The 25691-nt window shown below is 40.9% G+C and overlaps 1 protein-coding gene across 3 annotated transcripts in view; it reads left to right on the plus strand.

The window, feature by feature from the left end:
- The first annotated feature begins 2412 nt into the window (after nt 1–2412).
- Nucleotides 2413–25691, plus strand: part of LOC128763582 (unconventional myosin-Ic-like) — a 43201-nt gene continuing 19922 nt past the window's right edge. Inside the window, exons 1-2 of one of the 3 annotated variants that reach the window (XM_053872537.1) lie at nt 2413–2465; nt 2570–2674. In XM_053872537.1, the coding sequence (XP_053728512.1) occupies nt 2585–2674 (90 nt within the window). In that variant the 5' untranslated portion in view covers nt 2413–2465; nt 2570–2584. Of the gene's footprint in view, nt 2466–2569; nt 2675–7209; nt 7429–23492; nt 23740–25691 lie in introns of those variants that run through there. The other 2 variants (XM_053872539.1, XM_053872538.1) reach the window with 2 other exon arrangements.

Genomic DNA, 25691 nt, shown 5'->3' on the forward strand with positions numbered 1-25691 from the left:
GCGCTACGTGAGGAAATGTTTCATCTGGTCATAGAAATGGCATGGAAAAGTAGAATGCTAATGAGTATCTGTCTTTTTTAGGAAAGCAGAGATCACAAGTGTGAAACATCCTTCACTGCTACTGTCAATACTACTACCACTACTACCACTTCTACTACTGACTTCTACTGTCCGCAGGAGCAGTGCGGTCCAAGTACTGCTGTCCGCATGGATTAAGGAGTGATGATGATGAAGATAATGATGGAGTCCTGATCCTGGACTTGTTGATCTTCAGAGACGCACAAACATTAGTGGAGGTGAAGAGGAGTACAATATATGTGGATAAAGATGTAGTTGGAGCTGGTGGATATCGGTCGGGAGAAGGGCGTTTTGCGTGACCTCCTGAAGCTGCTGCCCCCGCGACCCGGTAACGGATAAGCGGACGACGATGGATGGATGGAAGATGTGAATATAAACGTCTCTGTATCAAGGGAACATTTGAAACCACTCTATTATAGCTCTCTGTCTGCTGCGGTCCTTCACTTTTTACAGTTGAACGTTTACAAACGTACAGGATTGTTGAACCTTTTTTTCTTTTAATTACCAATTTGCCATGGAAAATTTCACAAAACAATCTAAAAAAAACAATAATAAAAACCAAAAGGCGCCCAAATAAGTCCCTTGTTTCCTTCCCCAGAGTTTGTCACGTTGGGGCCCGTAATGTGTCAGCGCAGCTAGTCCTACCACACCAGTCCAAAGTGGGGAAGTAGGAGGTGGAAGCTGCAGCCGACCTCACTGGAACCCACTGAATCTTGGATTGATACTCCAAAAAACCTGACCAATAACTGGAGAGAGGACTCACAAAACTCAATCGGTTTGCATCAAATTCTAATATCAAATCAAATTCTTCTATTGTGGTTCGACACACCGCAATTATCTGGATATCAAACTTCAAATAATTCATTTGCACAACAAACGTCCTCTGAACTCAATGTACTGCAGTGATACTGTAAATATGTATTCTCAACTGTTCAACTTCACATGATACACAGTGACCAGTTACACAATAGACAACATTTTATATTGCTCTCGCTGCTCCGGAACAGCAAGAGCACGTTAACATTATAACTACTAAGACTCACAATTTCATCAAACAAACTGATTAATCACAGAATAAACACCTATCATACGACATAATAACTCTATTATCCATGGTGTCGATTGTCTCATAGCTGCTTTATATCCAATGTGAAATGTCCACACCATGAAATTTGATACGAACATTGGCAGCAATCACGCAGTGACCAAGGGTGACTAGAAAGGCACTGTTACAGCGCAGACCGCCGCCAAGCCTCTCATTTTTTTTCTTCACCCAAAGTCATTGTTCTGCACGCATTATGAATATATTTGAAAAAACATTATTCTAATGTCATCCAAATATTCCAAATGCAACAAGTGCAAATGGACTGCAGATGGCACAAGCAAACAAGACTCGAAGAAGAAGCTGCTCTGCAGGGGATGGAAGAGGGAATCATCACATCATAGGTAAATCAATATTTTGTTCACATGGTCACAAGGAATTTGATTTATTACAGTGATTTGATTGTATGTTGTGTTCAACTAAATCAAAAACATCCTGTTTCAACCACTTTTAACTGGAGCAGATTTAATGCCTTTAGTCGCATTAAATATGAGCGAGAATCTTGCATGTTAACTTCCCACCAGCCCTGAAAGTTTCATGCTAATATATTAGTACATTTTGGAATTGTTCTGTTAACAAACAAGCAAATGAACTGTGCCCAAATACATAGCCTTTGATTGGCGACCTTATAACTCAGAATTCAGCAACTGGAAAGGTCCGGTAAGAGAAAAAAAATTCTGAAGCACTAAATGGCTTTCTCTGCAAGAAAAAAAAAATAAATTCAGGAGCAGAACAGAGAGAGTAGGAGATACTCATCCTACTGTAAAATAGCATTGGAGAAATATAGAGGAATGGTTTGTCTGAAGAAACTGAGAACTTACCTTCCATCTTATTCGTGTGAAATTGTTACATTGTAAGAAAGAATTACACACTCCGACGCACACATGCACACTCATGTTTTTAGGATTTGTGGGGACATTTCATTGACTTTTATGCCTTCACCAGCCTCACACCCTGAACCTAAATGGTTAAACTTAACCAGGACCTAAACCAAACTTAAATTCAATAAAATGAGTTATTTAGAAGTTTTAAACCCCAAATTGAAGCTTAGCCCCCACAAATGCATGCGGTCCCCACAAGTAGGTGTGTTTCCAAGAATTTGTGCCCACAAGTACAGCAGTGCACACACACATCCTTCCATGCTCCTGCACCAGCGAGGGAACATCCTCACATCCTCTGCCGCTCTGACAGGAAGTTCCTTTCCACACTGGCTTTGGCTGTGCAACAGGTAACAACGCCTCTCCAAAACTCTGCACACACCATCAAGCAGGACCTTCTCTGACAGGTAGCAAAACATCTCTCCAATTATGGCTTTATTCATGGCACATATATTGTATTAAAAAGGTTTTATTGGCTGGGATCCCTCTCTGCCCTGTGACGCCCAACTAGAAAGGAGCAGGAACGATGATGGAACTGAAGATCCAGCTGATTCCGACGGGAGAGATCATCCTGTCCCCGGGGAAAAATGGTGAAAGCTTCTGCCACCAGTGTAAGGTCAGTTCTCACTCTGCCTGTTGCTCCACTCCATACCTCCAGTCCAGCTGTAGCTGAGAGGAACTGATGCTGACACAGCGGTTCAGACACCAGTCTTTCTTAGAGGCACTCACCCTTGAATAGAAATAGAAATCATGTTGTGCAGAATATATTGCATCCTTTCAGGGTTTCAACATTCAATCACTCATCCCTCATTACCAGGACAAATTTACGTACCTTGAAAGCTAAATTTAGAATTCCTAACTTTCTGGTTGGTGTCTTCAGGCAGCCATAACTGCTAGTTCACAACCAAAAACTCCACCGACGCCATCACACTGAAGATATACAGGCTGTATTTGCTTTAAAACTGTGTGATCACTGCTTGTTACAAAACAGACTGTTGAATCCTCATGAAGAGCCATCTCACCCATGAAATCGACGAGTTAGCCTTTTCATGTTTGACAAAAGAAGCAACATGTAAACTGACACACATAGAGATATACGTAGATATATTTCCAGAAAAACACACACACAAAGTTAAAACGTACAGGTATGTGAGCATCTTTGTTAATGTTCTCTCAAGCAAATGCCAAAACAGATTTATTGACCAGGTGATAGAACAAAATTACACATTAAAGTATGACAATATAATTAGAAAATTCCTGACTGCTATTGCAATTATTTATGTTTTTGAGAAATCCTTGATGCGTTTAGTGTTTCACTTTTGTGTTTAATCAATGATCTGTTGTTGTATATCAATATCAAGTTATAAAGCGGCTGTAAACAACTCGAAGAGGGCATAGATGGATTTCAATGAAATGATCTGGAAATGCTGGGAGTGGGACAAGGAGCAGATCATGCACTTTTGGTGGTGCTCGGCAGTACGGTCCAACAGACTCATCTTGCCCAGACTGCAGTTCTGCCGACTGCTTGGTTTCTACGTGGTTGGGCTGCAACACTGCCACCTGCTGTCCTGTTGATTTCAGTTTTAAAAGAATATAATGAAAATATAATATGATCTGATAATACAAACATAGGACTACAATATAATATAATATAATATAATATAATATAATATAATATAATATAATATAATATAATATAATATAATATAATATAATATAATATAATATAATATAATATGGGTGAAAATGAGCTGCTTGGTGAAAGTCATTTACTGGTAAATGATTCCTCTCTGTGCTTTAATAATTTGTTTGTATTTGATGTATTTAATCGTGTTATAGATGCATTGAGTGATTTTATTTCACCTGTCTTATTGAATCACTGATGTGTGTGTTTTAGTAATTCCTTGATGAATATTGTCGCTGGCTGCTTTGTGAATTTTGATGACCTGTAGACATGACTAGTGATTTGTTAATGTGTTAAGGGACCCAATATGACTCATAGTTACACACAATCCCTTGTGACTGTCATTGTATTCTCTTCCTTCTTGTCCTTGCTCTGCAGATGAAGATGGTATCTTTGTGTGTGTGTGTGTATATATATATATATATATATATATATATATATATATATATATATATATATATATATATATATATATATATATCACTATTTAATCACTATTGGCCCTAAACACTACAGTCCCGGGAAACTCTTATGGCCACTTTGGAAAAATGATTTACCACCCAGTTCTGGACAACTCCTTTTTTTTTTATCACACTCATTAGAAGTTGGAGTTCCTTTCTTTGGAGAGAGTCCTGCTTCAGCAGTGGAAAATGGCCCTCATATTTCTAAAATACTTGGGATGATGGGAGTGGTCACGTAGGAGGATAGATGATGACAGCTGACCTACGCAGACACTATCTAAGGAATGAAGGGAGTGGGATCTTTGGAGGCAAGCGTTGGTGGCAGGGGGCGCCGCCTGAGCCTCACATGCGCATTTCGGATGCATGAGTGATGGAATGCGGGGCACTTACAGAGGCCTGTCCAACAGTGGTCAGTGATGAGGTGCAGAATGTTCTGCAGTCAGAACAGGAGGAAATGACAAAGAAATTCCGCTAATCCCCCCCCCCCCATTTCCACATTCCTGCCAGGTCCAATCACGCAGGAAATGTGTGTGTGCGTGTGTGTGTGTGTGTATGAACCTGGTTTGGATATACATGTGGGGACCAGTTCTTGGAAACACACAGATTTGAAGGGATTTTTTGCTATTTGTGGGCCTTTTTTGCCAGTGTGTTTGTGTTTGTGTGTGCATGCGTGGGCATGTTTTACCATACTTGTGAGCACCAAGTCTTGACAAGCCACCTCCTTGTGAGGACATTTTGCTTTGTGAGAACATTTTGGCCTGTTCTCACAAGTTTTAGAGGGTAAAAACCTCAGTAAGTTTGATTCCGACTCCTGGTTAAGGTTTGCCATTGGTCTTGGATGGTTAAGTTAAGGGTGAGTGGCTGGGAAAAGCAATATATCAATAAGAGGTCCTCAAAAACGTGTGTTTGTGTGTGTCAGGCTGGTTCATTTGCGATGAAGGAGAAACAACCATTAAAAGTCCGTTTTGGATGCTCCTAGCTTCCCGGTAGATTCCTGGAACTTTGCCCTGCATTGTTGTGTGTTCCAACAAAAATGACACAAAAGGCCACTTGGATGATGTTTAAATTACTTTGAGAACAATGGAGAATTAATGAGGGTGTGTGTGAGAAAGTAATTTGAAGGTTACTTCAGGTTACTTTACTCCCTCAATATGAATGTCATTGTACTCCATGTTTATGACCAGTTGAAGGCTCTCAAAACATGCCTTAAGTAATATAAACCACTGAAAAGTGTTTTAGGAATCATACAACTGCAATACAACAAAACAAAGCAACAAAATCAGAAAAGACATTTTGATACATTTTCTTTTTAAATGAATGAAGGACAGCGTAGCTAAAAAGACCTGGTCAGAAAAGAATTTATTTACAATTTGACTTGCATAACAGTGATGTTTTCTCTGAAATGTACATGATATATATATATATATATATATATATATATATATATATATATATATATATATATATATATATATATATATATATATATATATATATATATATATATATATATATATATATATATATATATATATATATATATATATATATATATATATATACCATCACCCAAGACTCAACATTGTTCTGGATGCTGTAGTGTCCTGGGTTGCTATTTTTCCCGAGGGTTCAGACTCGCTGCTTTCCAGTAGTTTAACTTCTCAGTGAGGCCACAAGGTGGAGTCCTCTCTCAATTGCTCATGGTCCCTTTTTACTCAGCAACTCACTCCCAAAAGGCAACAAACATTCCAGACGAAAACAGATGTAAGTGAGGAGTGAATATCAATTGCACTGGAACACATATTTTCATTTCATTGAATGATTATGGTAGAATCGTTTGTTTTTGTGACAGACTACTATATTTGATGAAAAAGCGGCCAGTTTCAGTTCCCTCACAGGGGTCGCAGTGAAATCTGAACGATGAGAGCATGGCGCGTATTGACTGGTGGAAAGATCAATTTCCCACTCACCGAACTAACCTTCCATTCTTCTTTTGCAGCGACACTTTATTCATTTCTGCGTTTGTGACTTGAAAGTTTCGTTCACAGAGAGGAAAACTATCCACTCGGCTGGTAGCGAAGTCTCCCATTCATCGTGTATATCTGCCGCTGGATCGATCCACTCCCGCCTTTGGCAGCGCTGACAAACTACTGCGCCGCTCTGGTATTGATGGCCGGCACGGAGGTCACCCTCACAGCTGCTCTGTGGTGCTGTCATATTGAGTTTTTCAGAAGGTCACGCGCTTGGCTGTCGCAATATCTTTTAATGGGTCAATCAAGTACTTTAGTAAATGGTCTTTACTAGATACATCGGCGTTGCATTACGGATTAAATGCGCTGCGGAGACGGATAAAATATACTTTTATTTCCGGATTGCCTCAATGTCTGACCAGCAGCGTTAGTTTTATGTTCACAGTGGGTGTTTCTTTCTTTTCTCAGGCAGATACCGCTGAGAAAAGTCGCTTTACATGATCTTTATCTTCATTTGCAATTATTATTATTATTTAAATGAGCAGACTGCAGTGACACAAAGTACCAGTAGGGGGCACAAGAACTCTTTGGTTCCACTCCAACACACAGCTGCCTGCTGTTACGTAACGCCTGCTCAAGTCCACAACCTGAGTTTGAAGTGTTGTCTGCTGTCCGCATTCTCACTTCTCAGCCTATCAGCCCACACGTCTGCTCAAATGTTGAAGCGACTGTACGTCGCTGTCATCACCAAAATAGTTGTTGATGAGTGATTGGACGCCACAGAAACGCGCCATTCACCTCTGCTCATGACTGAGCGACACCAACGATGTGAGACGGACAGCTGAGATTCTTTTTCACACCGATGTTTACAGAGAAAACAGCGGAGACGTGACTCGCATAGTTCCTGTTACTGCAGCGGCGAAGGAGAAGGAAGCGAGAATGTTACCACACGCACCACTCCCATTCACTACTTAAAGGAACTAAGCGAGTCTCCTACCGCATATTGACACCGTGTTCTATTGGAGTCACTTTTTAAGTGACACTAAAAGCCGCTGTGGTGTACGCTACTCCGTGACGTCATCGCGCAACCTGAGCAAGCGAGGGAGCAGCCGGGAGTGGTGGGAGGGTCCAGAGAACCGCTCCAATCTCCACTCACCGGAGCCCAACTCACTCACCGAGGCACCGCCGAACCCGCTGCCCGCCTACCCTGTCTGGTGGAACCAAACAGGAGCGTTCGACCTGTATTTTTTTGAAGGTACGTTTTATTAGCGTTTGACTGCTAGATGCTAAGCGTTGCTAACTTTCTTTTTTTAACCCAAACTTTGCGGTGACATATGTTTGCTGACTAAAATGGTTAGTTCGGTGACATTTTGATGACTTTCCCCGTTGTTTTGTGACGTTCCATGAAAGTGTGATGTGAGAGCGAGTGCTCTTGAGCAATGCAGATGTTCCTTTGAAGTTTAACAGCTAATACTGCATGGGCAGCCGTAAACCGAATGCTGTGCAACCGAATGTCTTTTGCAGGTATAAACTCGCCTGGAAGTATTTTTATTCGACTCTTTAAAGTCACCGTTTACCTGTTGCCGTTAAAACCTGTTCATAGACGCTGAAAAACGGGCAGCTGTTGTAAAGTCCCTGTGTTCAGTTCAGTCAACAGTTGAATGTCGTGTGCTACTTAAGCAATGAATGAGTCCAGCATGAAATCGAAGATTTGACCCCTAACCTCAATTGGCCTTTGCCTTTATTGATACCATAGCGATCCAGAGTAGATATATGTCTGTGACATATCTTTTGTTGGCATTTGCATTATCTTCTTCACCCTCGGTTTCAACATGCTTGTTTGGGCTGGACCATGAAAGTATTTCTGCTTGAGTCAAGTGTGAAAGTGTCACCTCAGAGTGTGTTGACAAAAGCCCTTTCCACCTGTTGGTGAATGTGGTTAATAAAAACAAAGGCAGCACCTGTCAGGCTGATCTGTGCTGTTCTAAAACCTACATCTTTTACAACAGTCAGAGATGAGAGACTTGTCCTGATCTTTATTTTGATATGAGAGTAGCCACTGAACAAGTTGATGCTTGACATCTATAGGGAGTGAAAGTAAATAACATATTGCTGACCGGTCCCTTTAAGACCAGGACCTGTAGTGCTCCTATAACAGCTGCTTCATGGGATGAAGTTAAGTATCTCTGGTATAATCCTCTTTGACTGACAGCTTGGACTTGTTAGCATTGCATGGCTGTAATATATGCTTTGACACTCTTTTTTTTGCAGATGAACTAATGAAACTTTGTGCCAGATAAATATAATGACGCATTTTATCTAGAATTACGATGTACCTGATCACAGTTTACATTATACAACTCAAGTCTGTTTGCAGTTTAACTGTGCAACAAACACACATTTTCTCATCGTGTTATTTCGTTCTTAGCTTCCTCACTGCTGACAGCATATTTTCAGTCATCCTCTTCTGAATCCTTTCAATCCATGTAGGATATTGTGTTTATACTGCTTCACATTTATCCAAGTCATGGTACTTAGATGGGTTAGAGGCATCTGAAAAGTCCAACATCCAACATCCAAATTCATGATGCTAGAAGGAAGAGTAATCTCAGAATCCACAACCATTAGAACCATTAGAAGGTTCGAGCAACTATGTAGGTTTTTCCACTCAAGTCAGGTGTGATTAAAGTTTGCACTCAACAGAAATCATCCATAGATTGGCATCAGGTAATAAATCAAGAGGTGTGAGCGTGTTCTTAGGGACAACCGAAAACGCTGTTGTAATGCCTCTAATGTGTCGATAGAAATTACTTTTATGTTACTCTGACATGTTGAGATGTTTGAATTTTAATGGAAAAAAACAGGAAGTTCACCCTCAGCAAGACTGATGGCTGGTGCGTTTTCTAACTGTCAGCTGAGTCTTATGACCTGGTACGACGCTAAACATTTGCAGCCCTCTTAATGGATTTATTATGATTTCCTTTCTAAGTAGGCAATATTATAGGGTCTGTATGCAAGTTATTATATTCTGTCACGTTAGTCATGAACTCACTGATGAGGCGCTGTGCTGATACTTATCATCTACATAGTTGCATAATCTGCTTATGCAACCTGACACATCAGTGTCACCCATGTCAATATCTTTTTCCAAAGCTATCACTCCCTGATGGGACTTTTTTCCTTTGCCATGTTGCACAGGCACTTTTTCCTTTCACAGTCAGTGGGGCTTTTTATAATCCTGATGGCTTGCATTCTGGTGATATTTCAGGCCTGTGGCCGAGCCGGAGTTCTCGTAAGAGAAGGGCTGGGTACTTTTGGGTAAGATAGAGCCTGAATGTCTGCAATAAACAACTCTTTCTGTACTTTTCTTCCATAATTTACTTGTTGAACCGGGAGTGTTTATGTACAGTGAGACTACAGAGAGACTATTGAAACTATATTGGATACTTTTGGGATCTCTGGAGGGAACTCACCCTGCCTTTTGTACAGAATACAACAGTGACTTCCACTCTCACTAGCTTGTGAAGTGAGGTGTTGGCTAACACCAACATGGCAGTATTATTCTTGATACAAATAAATATGTTGGCAAAACACTTGTTGTGGTGATGGAGCTTAGGCTGCCCTGTGAAACCGAGTTCGCTGCTGAATTCTGGAGTGATCATCAAATGAACATGGAAGGCAATGATACCGGAAAGTTTTGCCGGAGGTTGTAGTAAAGTGAACAATTAGTGTCTGGCAGGAAGTTGGCTGCTGTTCCTGCCCTTGTGAATGTGGACACCTGCACGTGGGTATGCCTGGTTGAATGTAGACCTCAGCTGCGGAGCCCCGCCACTTTTCCTTTCCCACATCCCAGAACAGTGGTGCAGCGGGCCCCGCCCTGCTGAGTGATTGAATCCTGCCCTGCTATGAATTAAAGCCCCGACTGCCGTGGGACTGGAAACCACCTTGGAAGTGAGTCAATATCAACACCAGCCTCACTGCCATTTTTGTACATGCAAGGGCTGGGAACCCCACACATAACTGCATTTTTTATAGGTTTGTACTGTGACTGCTGTGGTTACTTCAAGTCAGAGTTTGATAAAACTGGCCCACACTTTGTTGCTCGTGTTGAAATATTATATGAATACAATTGAAAATATCAGTGTTTAGTGGCTTAGTGGTACTGTTGAGATGCTTTTTAGCTGCTTACCACTTCACCATGATGAGAATTATTAACCTGAGAGACACTTGGAATATGCTATTAGCTTCAAAACTGTTTAATAGCGCATTGAAACCGGTTGTCCTCTTCCCTCTGCATCCTATAATCATGCCACACTGGTCATTACATCCACCCCTGCGTCAGTCTCCTCTGCTGCTTCCTCACTCGAGCTGTGACACACCCACTGTGTGTTGTTGTCATATGACTGCAAATGCAAATCTCTGGGTTTGTTGAAGCAATGATGATATCTGCTCTGTTTGTTTGTTGTTGTGTGTTTAATAAAAGCAGATAGAAAACTTCGACAGCACCTTTACTTGCAGGTTCCACCTTGAAATCAAAACAAATTATAGTCCACTGTGCTTTCTTTACATGTTTAGGTGAATTAAGAAAACAGTGAAGAAAGAATTAAGAAAACCTGTCAACCTCTTTCCCAGTTTACAGTTTGACAAAGTACTATTCAATCTGTGTATGTTTTTGTTATTATACGTGACTAACTATATTATTCAAACAGTCCATTTTCCCATTATGTTTCTGTCCAGTTATTGGCAAATTAATTTTGAAATGTAGATTGTTATATCTAATTTAGGGATGAGATAAAAACATATTCATATTAATTCATTAATGACTTAAGAACAACTCACATTACACAGATTACTCAACTATAATCTTTCTTTCACAGTGAACATTTTTCAGAGCACCAATTCCAGGAACCCCACATCATGTAATGTTTTGTCATTACCAAAACATCCATGATGAAGGAGTCTATATGACACTTGAGCTGATGGTTGGAAATTTAAGTTTAAAAGAAAAACCAAAAACTGCAGTGCAAAAATGCAGTGCACCCTGATGTTGGAGCTTATGTTTCCAGATTGCACTTAAATTTCATCATTCTCTCTTCAAATATTAAAATCTTAATAAATAGCATGTTGAATTGAGTCAACCCCTATTGTTGTAATTATTATTAGTTACATATTGACATTTTTTTCTGACAGTTTTACACAATTTATCATGCAACTGAGTCACCAAATGACCGTCCATGTTTTTGTTTTCATGTGTTGCTCTTTGCACTTTGAGTTTAAGCTGATAAGACAGTGAACACATTTAACTTTGATTAACAACTACACGCAGTTTTCACTTTTTCTGGCTTGGTAATAAAGAGTTTTCATCCTCATTCTGCGAAACAAATGTCAGGATATGTTGTGATATGTTGTGAGTGTGTCGTATTCAATAGAGTGGTCTCAAGAATGGAGCTTTGAGGAACCCCACATGATCTTTTCACGCTCAGATTCATGATAACCAAATAACAGAAATTGTTACTGATCATAAAGATTTGATCACAGCTGGCTGGTTATGAAAAACACTGAAGTGATTGCTGCATTGCTGTCGAGTTCAATATGTTTTAGACTGAGTGCTGTGTTTGATACCTGACTTGAATGCGTTAAATGAATATTTTCCATCTTGCATAAAAATGAATTTGTTGGGAGAGTGATTTTTGACTGAACTGGATTTTTTATAGGGGCCTATGTTGGTTACTGAGTTATTTTTTAACCCATGTGAGATGTCGATTATTGATGTACAACTTTTTAAATTGACAAGTTGGAGTTGGGAGTATGATCCACCAATAAACTGACTTCAATCAATATATTTAGATAAGGATTGTAATTTATGGTTTCAAAAGATAAATCCTCAGCTAGAAGCAGGATCACATGGCTGGAACGAGAAAGATTTATTTTCCTCTGGTTTGACTTTGGAAATCTAGTTGGCCCTTTGGCTGTCTTAATGCATTGATGTAGTAGCTTGGCTGAACTTCCCAGTGTCTGTTTCCTATTTGCTGATCCATTGAAAACTGTATCAACCTCAGGAGTCACCACCTATAATTAAGTGTGACTGGTGTTGGAAGTTAAATCCAACACCATCAAATAAAAATGGATATATCACATCAATATCATGTTCTCATCTGGAGGCTGTTTCTCTGAATTTTTGTTGGAGGCTTTATATCAGGAAAGTAAATCTGCTGAGCCCAGTGTATCTGCCAGAGAAACTTCCCCTCAGAATTTTCATAAACGTGACTTCAGTCAAGTTGAATACTGAATACAAACAGAATGAACGTTGGTTCTGTGCACGTTATTCCTTTTTGTTAACCTTTAACCAGGTAGCTCTGACGATACGGGGACAGTCAAAGCAGGTGTGTCCTTGGACTTTAGAAGCGAGATGGAGCGCTGCTGAGCTGGAATAGTTGAGTAAGGGTGGAATAACCTTGGCAACAGCACCTGCCGGACAAAAGGAAAGCATATTCCAACATGTTTACAGTCTGCCACATTGTTACTCAGGATTGTAGACACACTACACCAGTAAGATTCAAAGCATATGGTATGTAACATGATTGACACTAATGGTAACGGGTGTTAAGGGCAGAAATGTTATGTGGTGTCCTGCCCGGGAACAAGCTGCCGTCTGTGGGTCAGGAGGCTAACATAAAGTTGTTATGCAATACTCTCTATGAATGGTTAGCCCAGCACAGGTTGTTGAGTGTTAAACTAAGACTGTGAAGTATCTTCCCACATCCCTTCACTTTCAGAATTGGAGGCACAATCAGAATTCATGAACACTCGTGTTGGAGTGTGGGGCTGCAGTTGTCCTTCAGTTATTTCTGTCCTTAACACAGCTGAGAGCTGCATACCTCATTTCTCAAACCCAAATAATCAAAGCTAACTGTCTGACCTACCCCACCAGCAGCCCTGCCCACCCTAGCTATGATGCATGTGTCTCGGTACACATTCTACAACTGCTTTGGTTGGTAACTTCCTTGTGTGATAAACTTCTTTGTATATTTATAAATGTGTAAACCTCTGTAAACACTTCAAAGTAATGGGTTTTAAGGGTAGGGGAGGTGATCTGCAGACGGTCTGAGTGAGCCGCAATTTGAATTCAAAGTCCAAACTTCTTTTATCAGACTCTCCCTGCTAGCTTTCACTACTTTACGGTGACATGTAAGGGAAGAAAATGATGATGAGACCATACAAAACTACTGTGTTTCTGTGTCCACATAGATAGAACACAGCACAGAACATATTTTCATAAGAAAAATGTTCTGTGAAAAACAACAGCGAATGTAACCCAAACTTTAGTTTGCCTGGACTTAATGGTTCTGCATGACCCCTCAACATGACCTTCTAAAGGTACATTGTTTCCTTTTTTTGCGCCTCCTAAAGGGCAGAGTGTCACACATTAACTTGATGCTCAAACTGGTGTGCAGTTAAGTGAAGTGAGGATATAACAAAATTGTCACTCTAAAGGACAGAAAAATGAATGAATGCTGAATATGTGCCTGTCCAAAGACCAAACACTCTTAATACATACGCTTAATTGTGACATGATATCATGTGACATGGCCGTCCCGCCTGCTCATAATCTCTGCTTCTATGTCTGTCGTCTGGACTCCAGAGACTCTTGTCTTTCTTGGCAAGGAGTTCCATTTTATCATGATTACAGCTCTGGCTAGCAGGGTGTGCAACTGTTGTCTTAGAAGCATTACGTGTCACAGGATGACGTTCAACCAAATGAGCTGCAACTGTCCATTACTGTGACGGAGTGTTGTGTTTGCTGTATTTTTTTCTGGATAATTTCCCACATGTCAGAGGTGTTTACATCTCGGATCGACGTCAGTCAGATGGAGCATTGCTACTAGGCTGCAGTGTATTACCATGTGTTTACCATGTCCCTGTAGCCAATCCTCAGTGATAAATCTCTTGAGAGGATTTTGGAACATGAACCCACAAGTTGAACTTCTCTGAAGTGAGTACAAGAGAGCAATTTGCTGAGCCATCCTTCAGAAATGGGAGTGGCTCTGAATTGTGTTACTTTCTCCAGAGATTCCACCCAGAGTTCACTTGGTTTACACATAAATATCCATCTCATTTGTCACATTCCATGTTTCTGAAATACAAGTTGATTGGCTTAAATAATGTAATGTTTGTTCCCACAGTGAAGTCATGAAGCCATGAATAGTTTTAAAGTTAAATCATCTGGCATCATTTGGAACTGAAATTTGACACAAAACCAAATGTTGGGAAGCTGTATGCAGTATACAATGTGGATACTTTCTGACGTTCATGCGTTTACTGTCATTATATCCTCAACTAAAGTCTTTTTTTTTTTAAATGATTGTGGTATTACTCGCTTTTGCTGTCAAAATTCCCTTGAAGTTTCCTTCCCCCTTTGCATACGATTATGCTATTTAGGATGATGAGTGCAGTGAGGCGTTAGTATCCTCGATGTGCATCTTTATTTTTGCTCCCAATTCATGGATGCTGAATCAGCAAAGGGGAAGAGGATGAAATAAACAGGAAGTTAATTTGTATGGACATGTAGCAGCTTTGTAAGTAACCCTGTAATACTTGGTATTGCGGCTGAAGTACATGTAATAAATATTATTGATTAAATAAAATTATTTTATCGTCCAGATTCCTGGATTATTGTGAATTGTACCCATCTTGTATAGTCCCAACATTTGGCGTCAGTCTACATGAAAAGCAATATTTTCTACTTCCAACGCTACAATAACACTGCGTCACTTGAACAGGACAGACTCGGTAAACATAAAAAATGAGGTTCAATATCGTGCTATTTACGAAGTGTTGCCATGCCATTTTCTGTGATAGAGCTTGTTTTTATTTTAGACAACATGTTTCCTGTGGTGCAATCCTCCAACAATGTCAAACGTGTGACTCAGTTGGACCGGCGGAAGTGCATGGCCTCCTATGTCCATCACTTCTTCCCCAATTTAGCTGAAATCTATCTGAAATTCTATCTAAAGACAGACGGCTTTAACCTTGAATGGAATTCTTCCATTAGGGTTGCCATAGATGTTGTGCTGATAATAATTGTTTGTCAGAGTTCTGAACAGTAGGAGTGAGGAAGTTTCAAAACGTCAAGAGGAAAATACGTGGGAATGGAACTCAGTCAAGCAGAATGTTCCCAATGTTTTGAGTTCCTCCACAGCAAGTTACCACCTGCCCTGTTGACACAAATGTGGTAACGATGGTGGGAGAGTGAACTGTCTGTTTTGTTTTTTAAATCTGGCTTTATAAATAATTTAGTCTGGTGCTGCGAGTCTGTATTTGACTTGGTGACGTATAAGGATTAGGTTTATGTGAGAGAAAATCAAGGTTTGCTCAAGAGGTGGCAGGACAGTGCTTGCACATTCCTATTCTCAGTGTTTATGTTCACGCTAACACAAGTATGTGCTTGCAGAGTCAAGAGGAACTAGCTGCTTATATTTTATTTTTTTCCTGATTATAATTTTTTTTTCTTCATCAGGAACCAGTTCAATTGTATGAACTGAGTTTGTCCCTGTGTGACACTTAAAATGTCTCTGCTTTAGTCTGTGCTGGAGTTGGGTTCAGCTGCTGCTAAGGACCACACCCAAAATCCCAGACTGCAACTGTCAGACTGAGAAAGCGTCTTTATTGCCTTTGCAACATCTTCTGTATTTTCCGTACCTCCTCCTGTTTTTAAATACGAATGTGGTGTTGTGTTGTTGAGGTGCACCTCCTCCCCACAACTCTGACTGTTTCGTGGATTCATCACATTCTTTCTATACACTATAGATGCATGATGACGCTACTTGTCCATCACTCGCAGCGCACAGTGTTGCAGGCAATGCTCCTCTTTCTGCACACACTTAACACGAAGAAGCTGTTAAAATGCTCAACTGAGTTGTTTTAAACCTGATGTGGCTCTAACTTGTCCACATACCTTCACAACAGAGCGATAGAGTACTCACTTGAAAACTGTATTGACTTCAAACCAGTCAACATACAGAAGATGTCCACTTTCAAACACAAAAAGATGGTGGTTTCTCTCTGCTTTAATGTGTGTTCATGTTGATTATCCTGGTAGACTTTACTCTTCTCTTTGACCATCGAGGGTCCAACTTGCTCATCCATAAAAATAGACTATTATCTCAGCACAGTGTTGAGTGTGTCATGGCAGCAGCAGTAGCCAATGTCCTGGGAGCAGCCTCATAGTTTGAATGCAATCACAGCAGTTTTATTGGAGTGACGTTTGATTCTTGTTTGGACACTTCAACCATGACGGTAATAATGGCTGGGGAAAAGCGGTGAGACACTCTAGGAAATGCCTGCTTGACCAGACTGTCACAGTGGAAAAGTGGGTGTGTCTTCAGTACAGTGAGTATGTCCATATAAGGTCTGCATGTGAAGCAAAGACCGCCAGCTTTCATTCCCAAATGAAATGATTTTAGCATTATTTTAGAGGACTAATGTTTTAGTCTGCATGTGTTGTTTTTATTATTTTGGTCTTTTTTTCTACTTTGATCAGGAAGCCATTGGGTGACACATGCGCATAGACTCACACACTTGTTTGTATTTCTCTCCCTGTGGGCACATTGTGCCACACACATTGCCTCTCAACCTTAACTTAACCCTCCAAAACATTTGGCTGACCTTCACCAGGACTCTGAAGCAAACTGAAACCCAATTATTATCATCTCCTTATTTTGAAGTCTTCATCCTCAAATTGAGGTTTGGAGCTCTGGGGACTGGCAAAAGGTCCCCACAAAGACATAAGGTCCCCACGAGGACACTGGTTTGTCACGAATTGGTCCCCACGAGGCAGTATAAACAAGCCCAAACACAGACACACACACACTCGCAGTCTGACCTGTGATTTACTTTCTAAAACCGCTCAAAGTTGCAGACAGCGAAACGGGACTGTTGTCCTCTGGGAACCCCCCTGTGTCAATATGGTACTCAGCCTCTGTAAGCTGTCAAACCACTTGTTATGTCAGCTTGTGACTCTCACCGTACACACACACTGGTACATATTTCATATTATTATCCTCCGTTTTTGCCATGACATGTGGACCATCTGTCCCTAACTTCCTGCTGCTTCTCTCTTTTATTGTCTTGTTGCTCTTTCATTTTTTTTATGATCTTACTCATGCCCTCTTGTCTCAATTTCCCAACTCTTGTTTGCCGCCCACATGGCTTACATTCTTCTGCTCTGACATCACTGGCCGCCCTACACTGCCATTTATATTTTTCTCACCATTTTCAAGTCTTAGGTCTCTTTTATTTTAGCATTCCTCTGGCCCTCTGTTTAAGTTAGTCTGTGCTTTGTGCAGCCTCTCTGTTGAAGTGTAAAAGACGAGATGACAAATGAAGATGGAAAGTGTGATTAGGTGGCATGAGTGTTAGAGAGGAGTGAAAGATGAGGGTTGAAGATGCGAATGGAATGACAGTCTGGATCATGTCAAAGCAATGTTTGCATTCATGTGTGTCACGGGGAAGATGAACACCAACTTTGAGCTGATGTTTTATGGCTGGAGAAGCACTTTGGATTTTGTTTATTGCTTGATTTGTGTCCACTGATCCTCTTCTGACGGCTGTGAGACAGCAGGCCAAAGTTCACTGGTATTTATAGTCGAGATACTGCAGGATTGCAAGATTTGCAATCATAATGAATGTGCCGCTGTTCTGTTGCAGCCTGTAGCGTGTCTGACAGAAGGACGAGTGATGAAAACCAGAACGATTTGATGGAAGGTTTTTAGGCTCTATTTAAACAGTAAGCACCTTTTTATCTGCTCCAATGTGTCTATCCTGCGTGACTTGTCTTTCAAAGAAACATACACTTTCATCATCTTTTTCCAAGTCTATTTTTTGCCCTTAAACATGTACAATATCACAATACCCAACCTGATTGTTGTCCAGCTTTTTACCAAATCTCTAGGGTTTGATCAGCTTTTACTTTTTCACACTGATATAGACTGCAGGTTTGTTTGACTGGTCCATGTGTCCACCATCATTGGATATGGGTAGTCAAATTTAGCTACAACTTCATCAGTGTGACCTTGAACCTGCCAGACTCATAGAAAGAAGTTTTGTCTTTGGTTTCCAAAAAAGGCGTTACTTATAGCTGTTGTGGTTTTTTGGTAGTAAGCCACCAATGACGTTTCTGTCTGTTCAGACTCAGGGTGTATAGGACAAATAAAAAGTATGTTGTCATGATAGTGGGTGGGTGGGTGGGTGTTGGAGGAAGACATTCTCTGTTGAGTATTATATAGCTGAAACGGATCAAGAATCGTTCTGTGCTCGCCTTGTCGTCGACGCCTTCTCACCGTGTTCCCAAAACAATAATGGCTGATGACGCTGTTCAGTGCCTGGTGTCATGTGTCTTGCGCTGATGTCACTGTGCACACAGTTGAAATTAAATCACTGTGACCTTGCCATGAAGGGTGGGTTCAGGAGCCACTGAAATACAATGTCATGCCTAACATATAATGAGCATTTCACAGACCATAGAAGAAAATGACTTCCATAGCCCTGCAACTTACTTCTGGAATTAGGTTTTACTCAATTCCTTGTGTGATTCCTACATGAATCACTCTTAAAGATGTTTGAGCAGCACAAAGCAACACAGATATGCATTTGATGCCCCATTGTGATGATGACATGCGGAGACTGGATGTGAATTTCCTGCATCCAAGATTGTCTAACTATGATATTCAGAATTGCACTCCCAACCTTCATTCTGGACTGTATGGAAAAAGAATAAAGAGTGGAAAGTTTCTATATATAGCCAAGATAATTTAGAAAGACTGTGTAGCAGGAAGTAAGAGGGGAGAATTCAAGGGGAGGGAAGGGGACGCAAGAGTGAAGTCAAGTTCCCCCTACTAGATTCCCACGAGGCTGTAGAGTGAGCTGGGTATAAATGTACAAATCAACCATTTATGCACGGGGCTTTCCTCAGACACTTGCCTTTTTTATTTTTATCGTCATGCGAACATGAGTCACGACAGACGCTGTTTGGATGGGAACTGCACACATTAACACATGGTGATTAATGCTGACTGATGTGTACGTCGGTGGAATATTTGGTTTCATAGGTCAGAAACATGAGTGGATTAACCACGTTTTAATGTGTTGAAACTGCATCTAGATCAACTCTAATCATGGATTTGAACAAGTTTATTTGTCTTGACAGCTCATAATCAATTAAGACTTCCACAGATACCAGTCTGCGCCATTAAAGACAAGAATATTATTAAGAAGGCTTATGACATTTGTTCATGAGTGGTTTACAGCGAGGTGCCCATGATCACAAATGTATTATGAAGGAGTGTTGCAGTTCCTCACTCAGCTGTCTCATTTTGTAGCTGTAACTTTTTCTACCTTTCTGTCTCTGGACCACTTTTGTTAGACACTGACTAAGCTGGACACTCCTTAAACATGTGGCTAAAGATCAATGTTAGCTTTGTTTGTCTAAGGCTGGCATAGTTATATAGCCTTTATATTACACTGTTTATAACCTCAAGGCTGTAATAAAAAAGACGGAGATCAAACCGGTGCCATGCAGCTAGAGATAGTGTGATACAAATAGCGTGTGTAAATCGCAAAGATAAGCTTGAAAGAACGTCCCAAAATGTCTGTCGTATACCATAATTCGACCACGTAGACGAACAACTTAGCGAGGAGGATAGGGAATAGTTAAATTTCAATGCTGGTCAGATATAACCCCTCCTTCCACCAGCTCTCAGACATGCTGTATCAGTGTGGCCTTTAGGACAGACCCACATTTACAACTCGCTCAAGTCCTGAGTTGGCACATGAACAGCAGCTCATGTAGTTGCCTCTTCATCTTCTGTTTAATCACGCGCGAGTCTTGCCGTCTCTCCAATGCTGTCACACTCACAGTGTTCCCAGAGCAGGACAGAAAGAAACGTCTGGAAAACATTACTGGGATTCCTGCAGCAGCAGCAGCTCTGATTATACTGGCAGAGAAGAAAGAGAGAGGGGAGGATGGTGGAGGGGCATCATTGAAGAATGAAATGTCTGACTCAGACGTTGCTGAAGTCTTCACAGAAGGTGTGTTTTTGTGGACCGTCAGATAGAGAGAGAGAGCGGGAGGGGGTAGCTTTTCCATGTGTTGTTACCATTGTCCAGGAGAGGGCAGTGTGTAAATATGTGTGCCTCATGTATTCAAATGACTCATCTTTGTTTTCATTCCTGCTCTCAGGATTGCAAATAACTTGCATCCACTTTATATTCATGTTCATGAAGACAGCTTAATTTAATGTGAGTGTACTTGTACCCCGTGAGGGCCCGAGTAACTGTGGGGGCCCAAGTCGACAGAATGTGTCTGGATGACATTGCAAGTCTTAGTCAATTAAAAAAACCTCACTATTTTTCATGAATTTTACTTTTAATTTGACCAGAAGATTGAGCATATGAGTCACTTACAATACAAGTGAATTCTTGATTTTCACTGATTAATTTTCCACTATAGACTTGCTCTCTGAAATATAAGTGCACCAACAATAATGTTTCCCAATATAAAAAATTGTGGGCACCATGGTCGAGGGTTGAGTGTTTTGATTTGGCTAACAATATTCAGGTGTTTTGTATATCATTGGGAACTTGCCTTGCAATATCAATCAGGTGTCGTGCTCTGATGTGTGAGACTCAATCCAAAAGCAGACAGCAGCTGAGAAAACAAGTTTACTGTGGCCAGCAGGTGTGGCGGGTGATAGTGAGGGTTCAGGTACCAGTGGATGGTGTTCTGCTGGCAGCAAGGCTTGGGTTGCTGGTTGAGAAAGCGATTAAACAGGTGGGACAGGTCAGACTCGGATCACACGTGACAGACTTGCCAGCAGCGGACGCTTCTAGAGAGCTCAATGGACTGCGGCAAGGTGTGGTCGAGAGATGGTGACCTCGGGTTTGGGGGAAGCGTTTACAGATTCATTGAAGCTTTTGTTTGTCGAACTTCAAACATTAAAACCAGACCCATATGCCGATTCTGATTCAGCCATTGCTGTGACTTGCAATCTGTTGATGATGTGACAGAATCTGGCTATGCAATGGGCACCAAGAGATTTATATTGAATGACCAATGTCTCCAATTCTCCGGAAAGACGAATCCCCCTAATGATGGCCATAAAGTCTGCTGCGCCTCTGCTCTTTGAAGCTGGAGCGCCCCTCTCTAAGCTTTATTTCCCATCAAATCTCTGCTCGCGCCGAGCCTTGTGTCTGTGGCCTAAGTTACAAGAGCACATGCTTTCACATAAGCAATGTTTGTTTTATGAATTATTGCTCTCACTATGTAGAATATGCAAAAAGCATTTGCGCAATCTGTCATAATCAGAACAACACCTGTGCAGTGATTGAAGAAGACCTGTCCATGCCTGGTCTAAAGCCCTGGTCATCTACGATGAAAACCTGTAAACACCCCAGAATGTCCAAGAGCCGTCCTTGTTGGTTGGCTGTCAAACGTGCTTTGTCAACCTTGTGAGGATGATTCATCTTTTTTTTTCTACCTTCTGTGGGAACACTCTGTTGGCCCTCAGGCTACACTGTCCGTACTTCTCCATCATAGGCCCCTTATACTTCATGCTGAGGTAACCTATTCCTTTGATTCCTTCACGCTCTTCAAACACTCTGAGCTTCCAATAGTCTCATGTGACCATCCCACTTTCGACATCATTTGTCATGGAAAGTGGAGCATGCCTGTTCAGTCTTGCATCAATCCCTGCTCTTCCCACTTACTGGGATCAACATCATAAAGAGTTAACTACTTATCTTTACTTCAGTTTGCTGTAATGTCCTGGTAGTTAAACTACAATTTTGTGCTCGTTCTAAAACCTCGTACAGAGAAACCAATATTGCCATCAAAAATGTTAATCTAAAATCTACACTCGATTTTTTTTATTTTTATTTTTGGACACGATATGAGGACAGCGCATATAGTGCACTCTGTTACGTAACATTACTGAAGTGCCCAATCTTCCCCTGGGTTTCCACTAGGATTTTTTTGAAACCGCATTCCCCAATTTACTGACAAATACTGAATTGGTGACACAAAAAATGCCAGTTTTTAATCATGAAAAGTAAATCTCTCACCAATCCTAGTGGTCCTCACGCAGTCCTTGTCTTCATTTGGAATCTGGAATTCGCAACTTGAGCGAGACTTCAAGCATTATGATGTCTCTGTTGGGATTTCCACCATGATTGTGTCCACCTTCATGATGTGTTTTCTGTTTGTTTCAATGCTTCTACATCGTTTCAATACGTTTGATCACGTGAGATATTATCTTTAAAAAGATATAATTTTTCTCAAGGCATGATGTTGAAAGAATGTTATGTGATTTTAAGTCAAAATGTTTACACCTATGTTTTTTTTCCTACGTGAAGACAAAACTGAGTCTCAGAAACATGATTTTCTTCTTTAAAACTTTACAGTACTGATGCAAGCTGTCATACATTTAACATAACTGTCATGTAGTCACCTGCATGAACGCTGACCATGTTATGGTGAATTCCAAAGTCAAGAGTTTGACTTCTGTTTGTGTACTAGTCTGGTTTTTATCTTTGTCTTTGACTTATGAGAGGAGATCAATGATGTGCAAAAATGACTTTATTTCTAATGAAGACATAAACGTTATGAAGATGCTGACTGGCTCAGATCTGCATCTGCAGTGGAAATGTGTTCTCACCAGCCCTCGGCCTGTTACATGCCAGTTGTTATTAGTGTTCACAGGCCGATGCATTAGACATTGATGCCTTTGTTTTGCTGTGTCTGTGTGGGTGCCTGCCTCAGAGCAATCAAAGTTTTTGTAATAATTTTCAACTAATGATGCTAAGGGCAATTGTTTGTGTTCATATACACCTGCGTTTAGGCGTGTGCTTCACGTATATTTCAAAGCGGTATGTGACTGCTCTCAGCCTCAGCTCGTAAGTTGGAGTGTAGGCAGGGCAGAACATTCAAAGAAGGAGGAGCGAGGATGAAGTCCCAAATATATTATTGGCTCGTGTAAGTTTTATTGAAGAGCTTTTCTGCTCCCCACAAGTATATGCAATACTGTCGTCTCATGTGTAGGATTCTTTCTTGTACTTTTGCTCCATCCAGGGGGTGGTTGTGGGGTCCAGATGTGTGTGGGTGTGCAATACTGGGGGGGTCTCCAGATGAACTATGAACCCTTCAAAATAACTATCAGCCTTCCATGTAAAAGAGTGAATGTGAAGTTAAAACTCAAGAGAAAGGAAGGAGGGGTTTATGTGTCGCCCAACACAGGGACTGTTTCCTGTGGAGGGAGGGTAAGAAAGTGGATCAACGAGAGTGGCAAGAGAGAACGGCAGAGCGAGGTGTGTGAGCAGCAGAAAGAGGAGAAGCAATGGCAGCTGGCTCTTCGGTCGGAGGGGAGAACTTCTAAAAACAAACCCTCAAGCAGAGCAGTCGCGAAGTGGTGCCGCAGGCCACGTTCCCAGTGCTGGACCATTGGATTTGTCTGAACTGAAAAAAAGAGCCAGCTGGTTTTGCTTAGAAGCAGGAGCCATGAAGTACAGACCTCTGGTAAGACACAGTACCTTTGAGAAATCAGGACATGACTGTACTGTCTGCTGATCCCTCCTGGGCTTTGGACCTAGTTAAATAAAGTTGAATTTGTTTATAAGGAGTATGTAAAGGGACATTGAGAGTTGAGTAACAATCGTTTGTTTTTGAAGGACAAGGACACAAGTAGGCGAGGGACAGGTAAAACACCTTGAAGTGAGAATTAGGGCCTTCATATGTGTTAATTCATAGATGTGGTTCATTTGGTCTTGCCGTTTTTGCACTCATGCATTGGATGTGTGCCACCCTGATTGGTCCAAACCTGTCACCTGTGAAACAAAGTTGGTCACCATCACATTGATTTCCTTCTTAACTGTTACATATGACTTACATTTGTTTTGGTGAACCAAATTTTGTCTCTCAATCATGCCATATAAATGTAGTTTTATGATGAAGAATCCTGCAAAAAAGTAAACATCCCGTCATGCTTTTCACCATCTTTAGTTACAAAAAAATATGAAAGACGAAATTTAAAATTGAATATTTAACTATCAAAATAGTTGTTATTCTTCTTAGCCAAGTATATGGTTTGCTTTCGAGCAGGCGTCTGGAATGCATCCTCATAGTTCATGTAATGTCCTCTTTGTATGTCAGTCTAGCTGGATATCAGAGAATGCCCTCATCACTCTGTGTGTCAACGTGCTGCACTGCCTCAGGGCAAGGCGATCACATGGTGGAGGTGTTTGGCTGGGCAGCATTCTTTGGCATTCGCTGAGAGTGAACATGATAATAAGCAGAGCGATGAAAGTTTCTGCCATGTGGGAGAGTAAGTCTCCATTCCCGGTTTCTTTAGCCCAATTGAGATTCTAGACTGAGTTGGAATATGTGCTGATTCATCTGGAAGGGCTGTACCTCAAATCTGTTCTTGGCCAGTTGTGCTTCCACAGTGTGGGACTGATACCAAATATCTACTTCTTAATTCCAGAGATATCTGACAGCCATCTTGTTGCCTGCAGGGCGTTAGTTTATGCCTGGCTGTCTGACTCTTTGTAAACTGGGTCGAAACTGAAATTGTTTCAGTAGTTTCATCTGATGACTAAAGAAAAGGAAGTAGGTCTTTTTTCATTTGGGCAAAGTGTTCCACTTCTCTGACCCCACAGAAGCATACCTGCATCTGTGTTAGATATTTTACTTTGTCCTAGTGCAGGACACTTGTACTTCTTGCACCCACCAGGGGATCAAAGTTCAGGGGGAGGTGGAGTTGATAGGAATGTGTCATGGTAGCAGTGTGATCACCTGGTGAAGTGGCTGTCTCGCCGAGCTGTGTTGACCTCAGTGCAGGTTCATGCTAGCACCCTGTGGGCTCAGTTGAATGCACACTGTAATGCTGTTGATGAGACTGATACTTCATTTAATGGTATCTGACCTTTAATGATGACCGACTCTTTTGTTTTAAGTGATTCTTTTAACCTTTGACATGAATATAACTAATATAACAATTATGTGTATATCGCATAAATCAACCCAGAAAGCAAAAAAGTAGATTCATTTGTTTACCTTAAATTCATTTACCCAATTTTATTTATAGACAACTGATATATCTTTGGGTATACTTGTGTAGTTAAAATAAATAAAAAATAAATGAAACTCCACCATTTGGGAGTTTAAAATTCCCTTTTTATGGTCCTTGTATGGCCTTTTTCCCCCTATAGATCTTCTGTTATAGTGTCAAGGAGTTTAGTCGGAAGTTGTGGAGGGATTTTATTAACATGTTACTGACTAGCTTGATTCTTTGTATTGCAAAAATGTTCCTTTGTTGGTTATTTTGTCTCCCAGTAGGCGCATTTTCTGTTTCAGTTTCACCTGGTCAAAAAACATCAATCAACCAAGCATTCAGTGATGCTCATTTGAGGATCGCTGTCACTGTTTTTGTGTTGAGATGTTGGATTGCTCGCTCAGTTAGTGTGTTTGTC

This window comes from Synchiropus splendidus, chromosome 8 (genome assembly GCF_027744825.2).
Source record: "Synchiropus splendidus isolate RoL2022-P1 chromosome 8, RoL_Sspl_1.0, whole genome shotgun sequence".
NCBI classification, from domain to species: Eukaryota; Metazoa; Chordata; class Actinopteri; order Syngnathiformes; family Callionymidae; genus Synchiropus; species Synchiropus splendidus.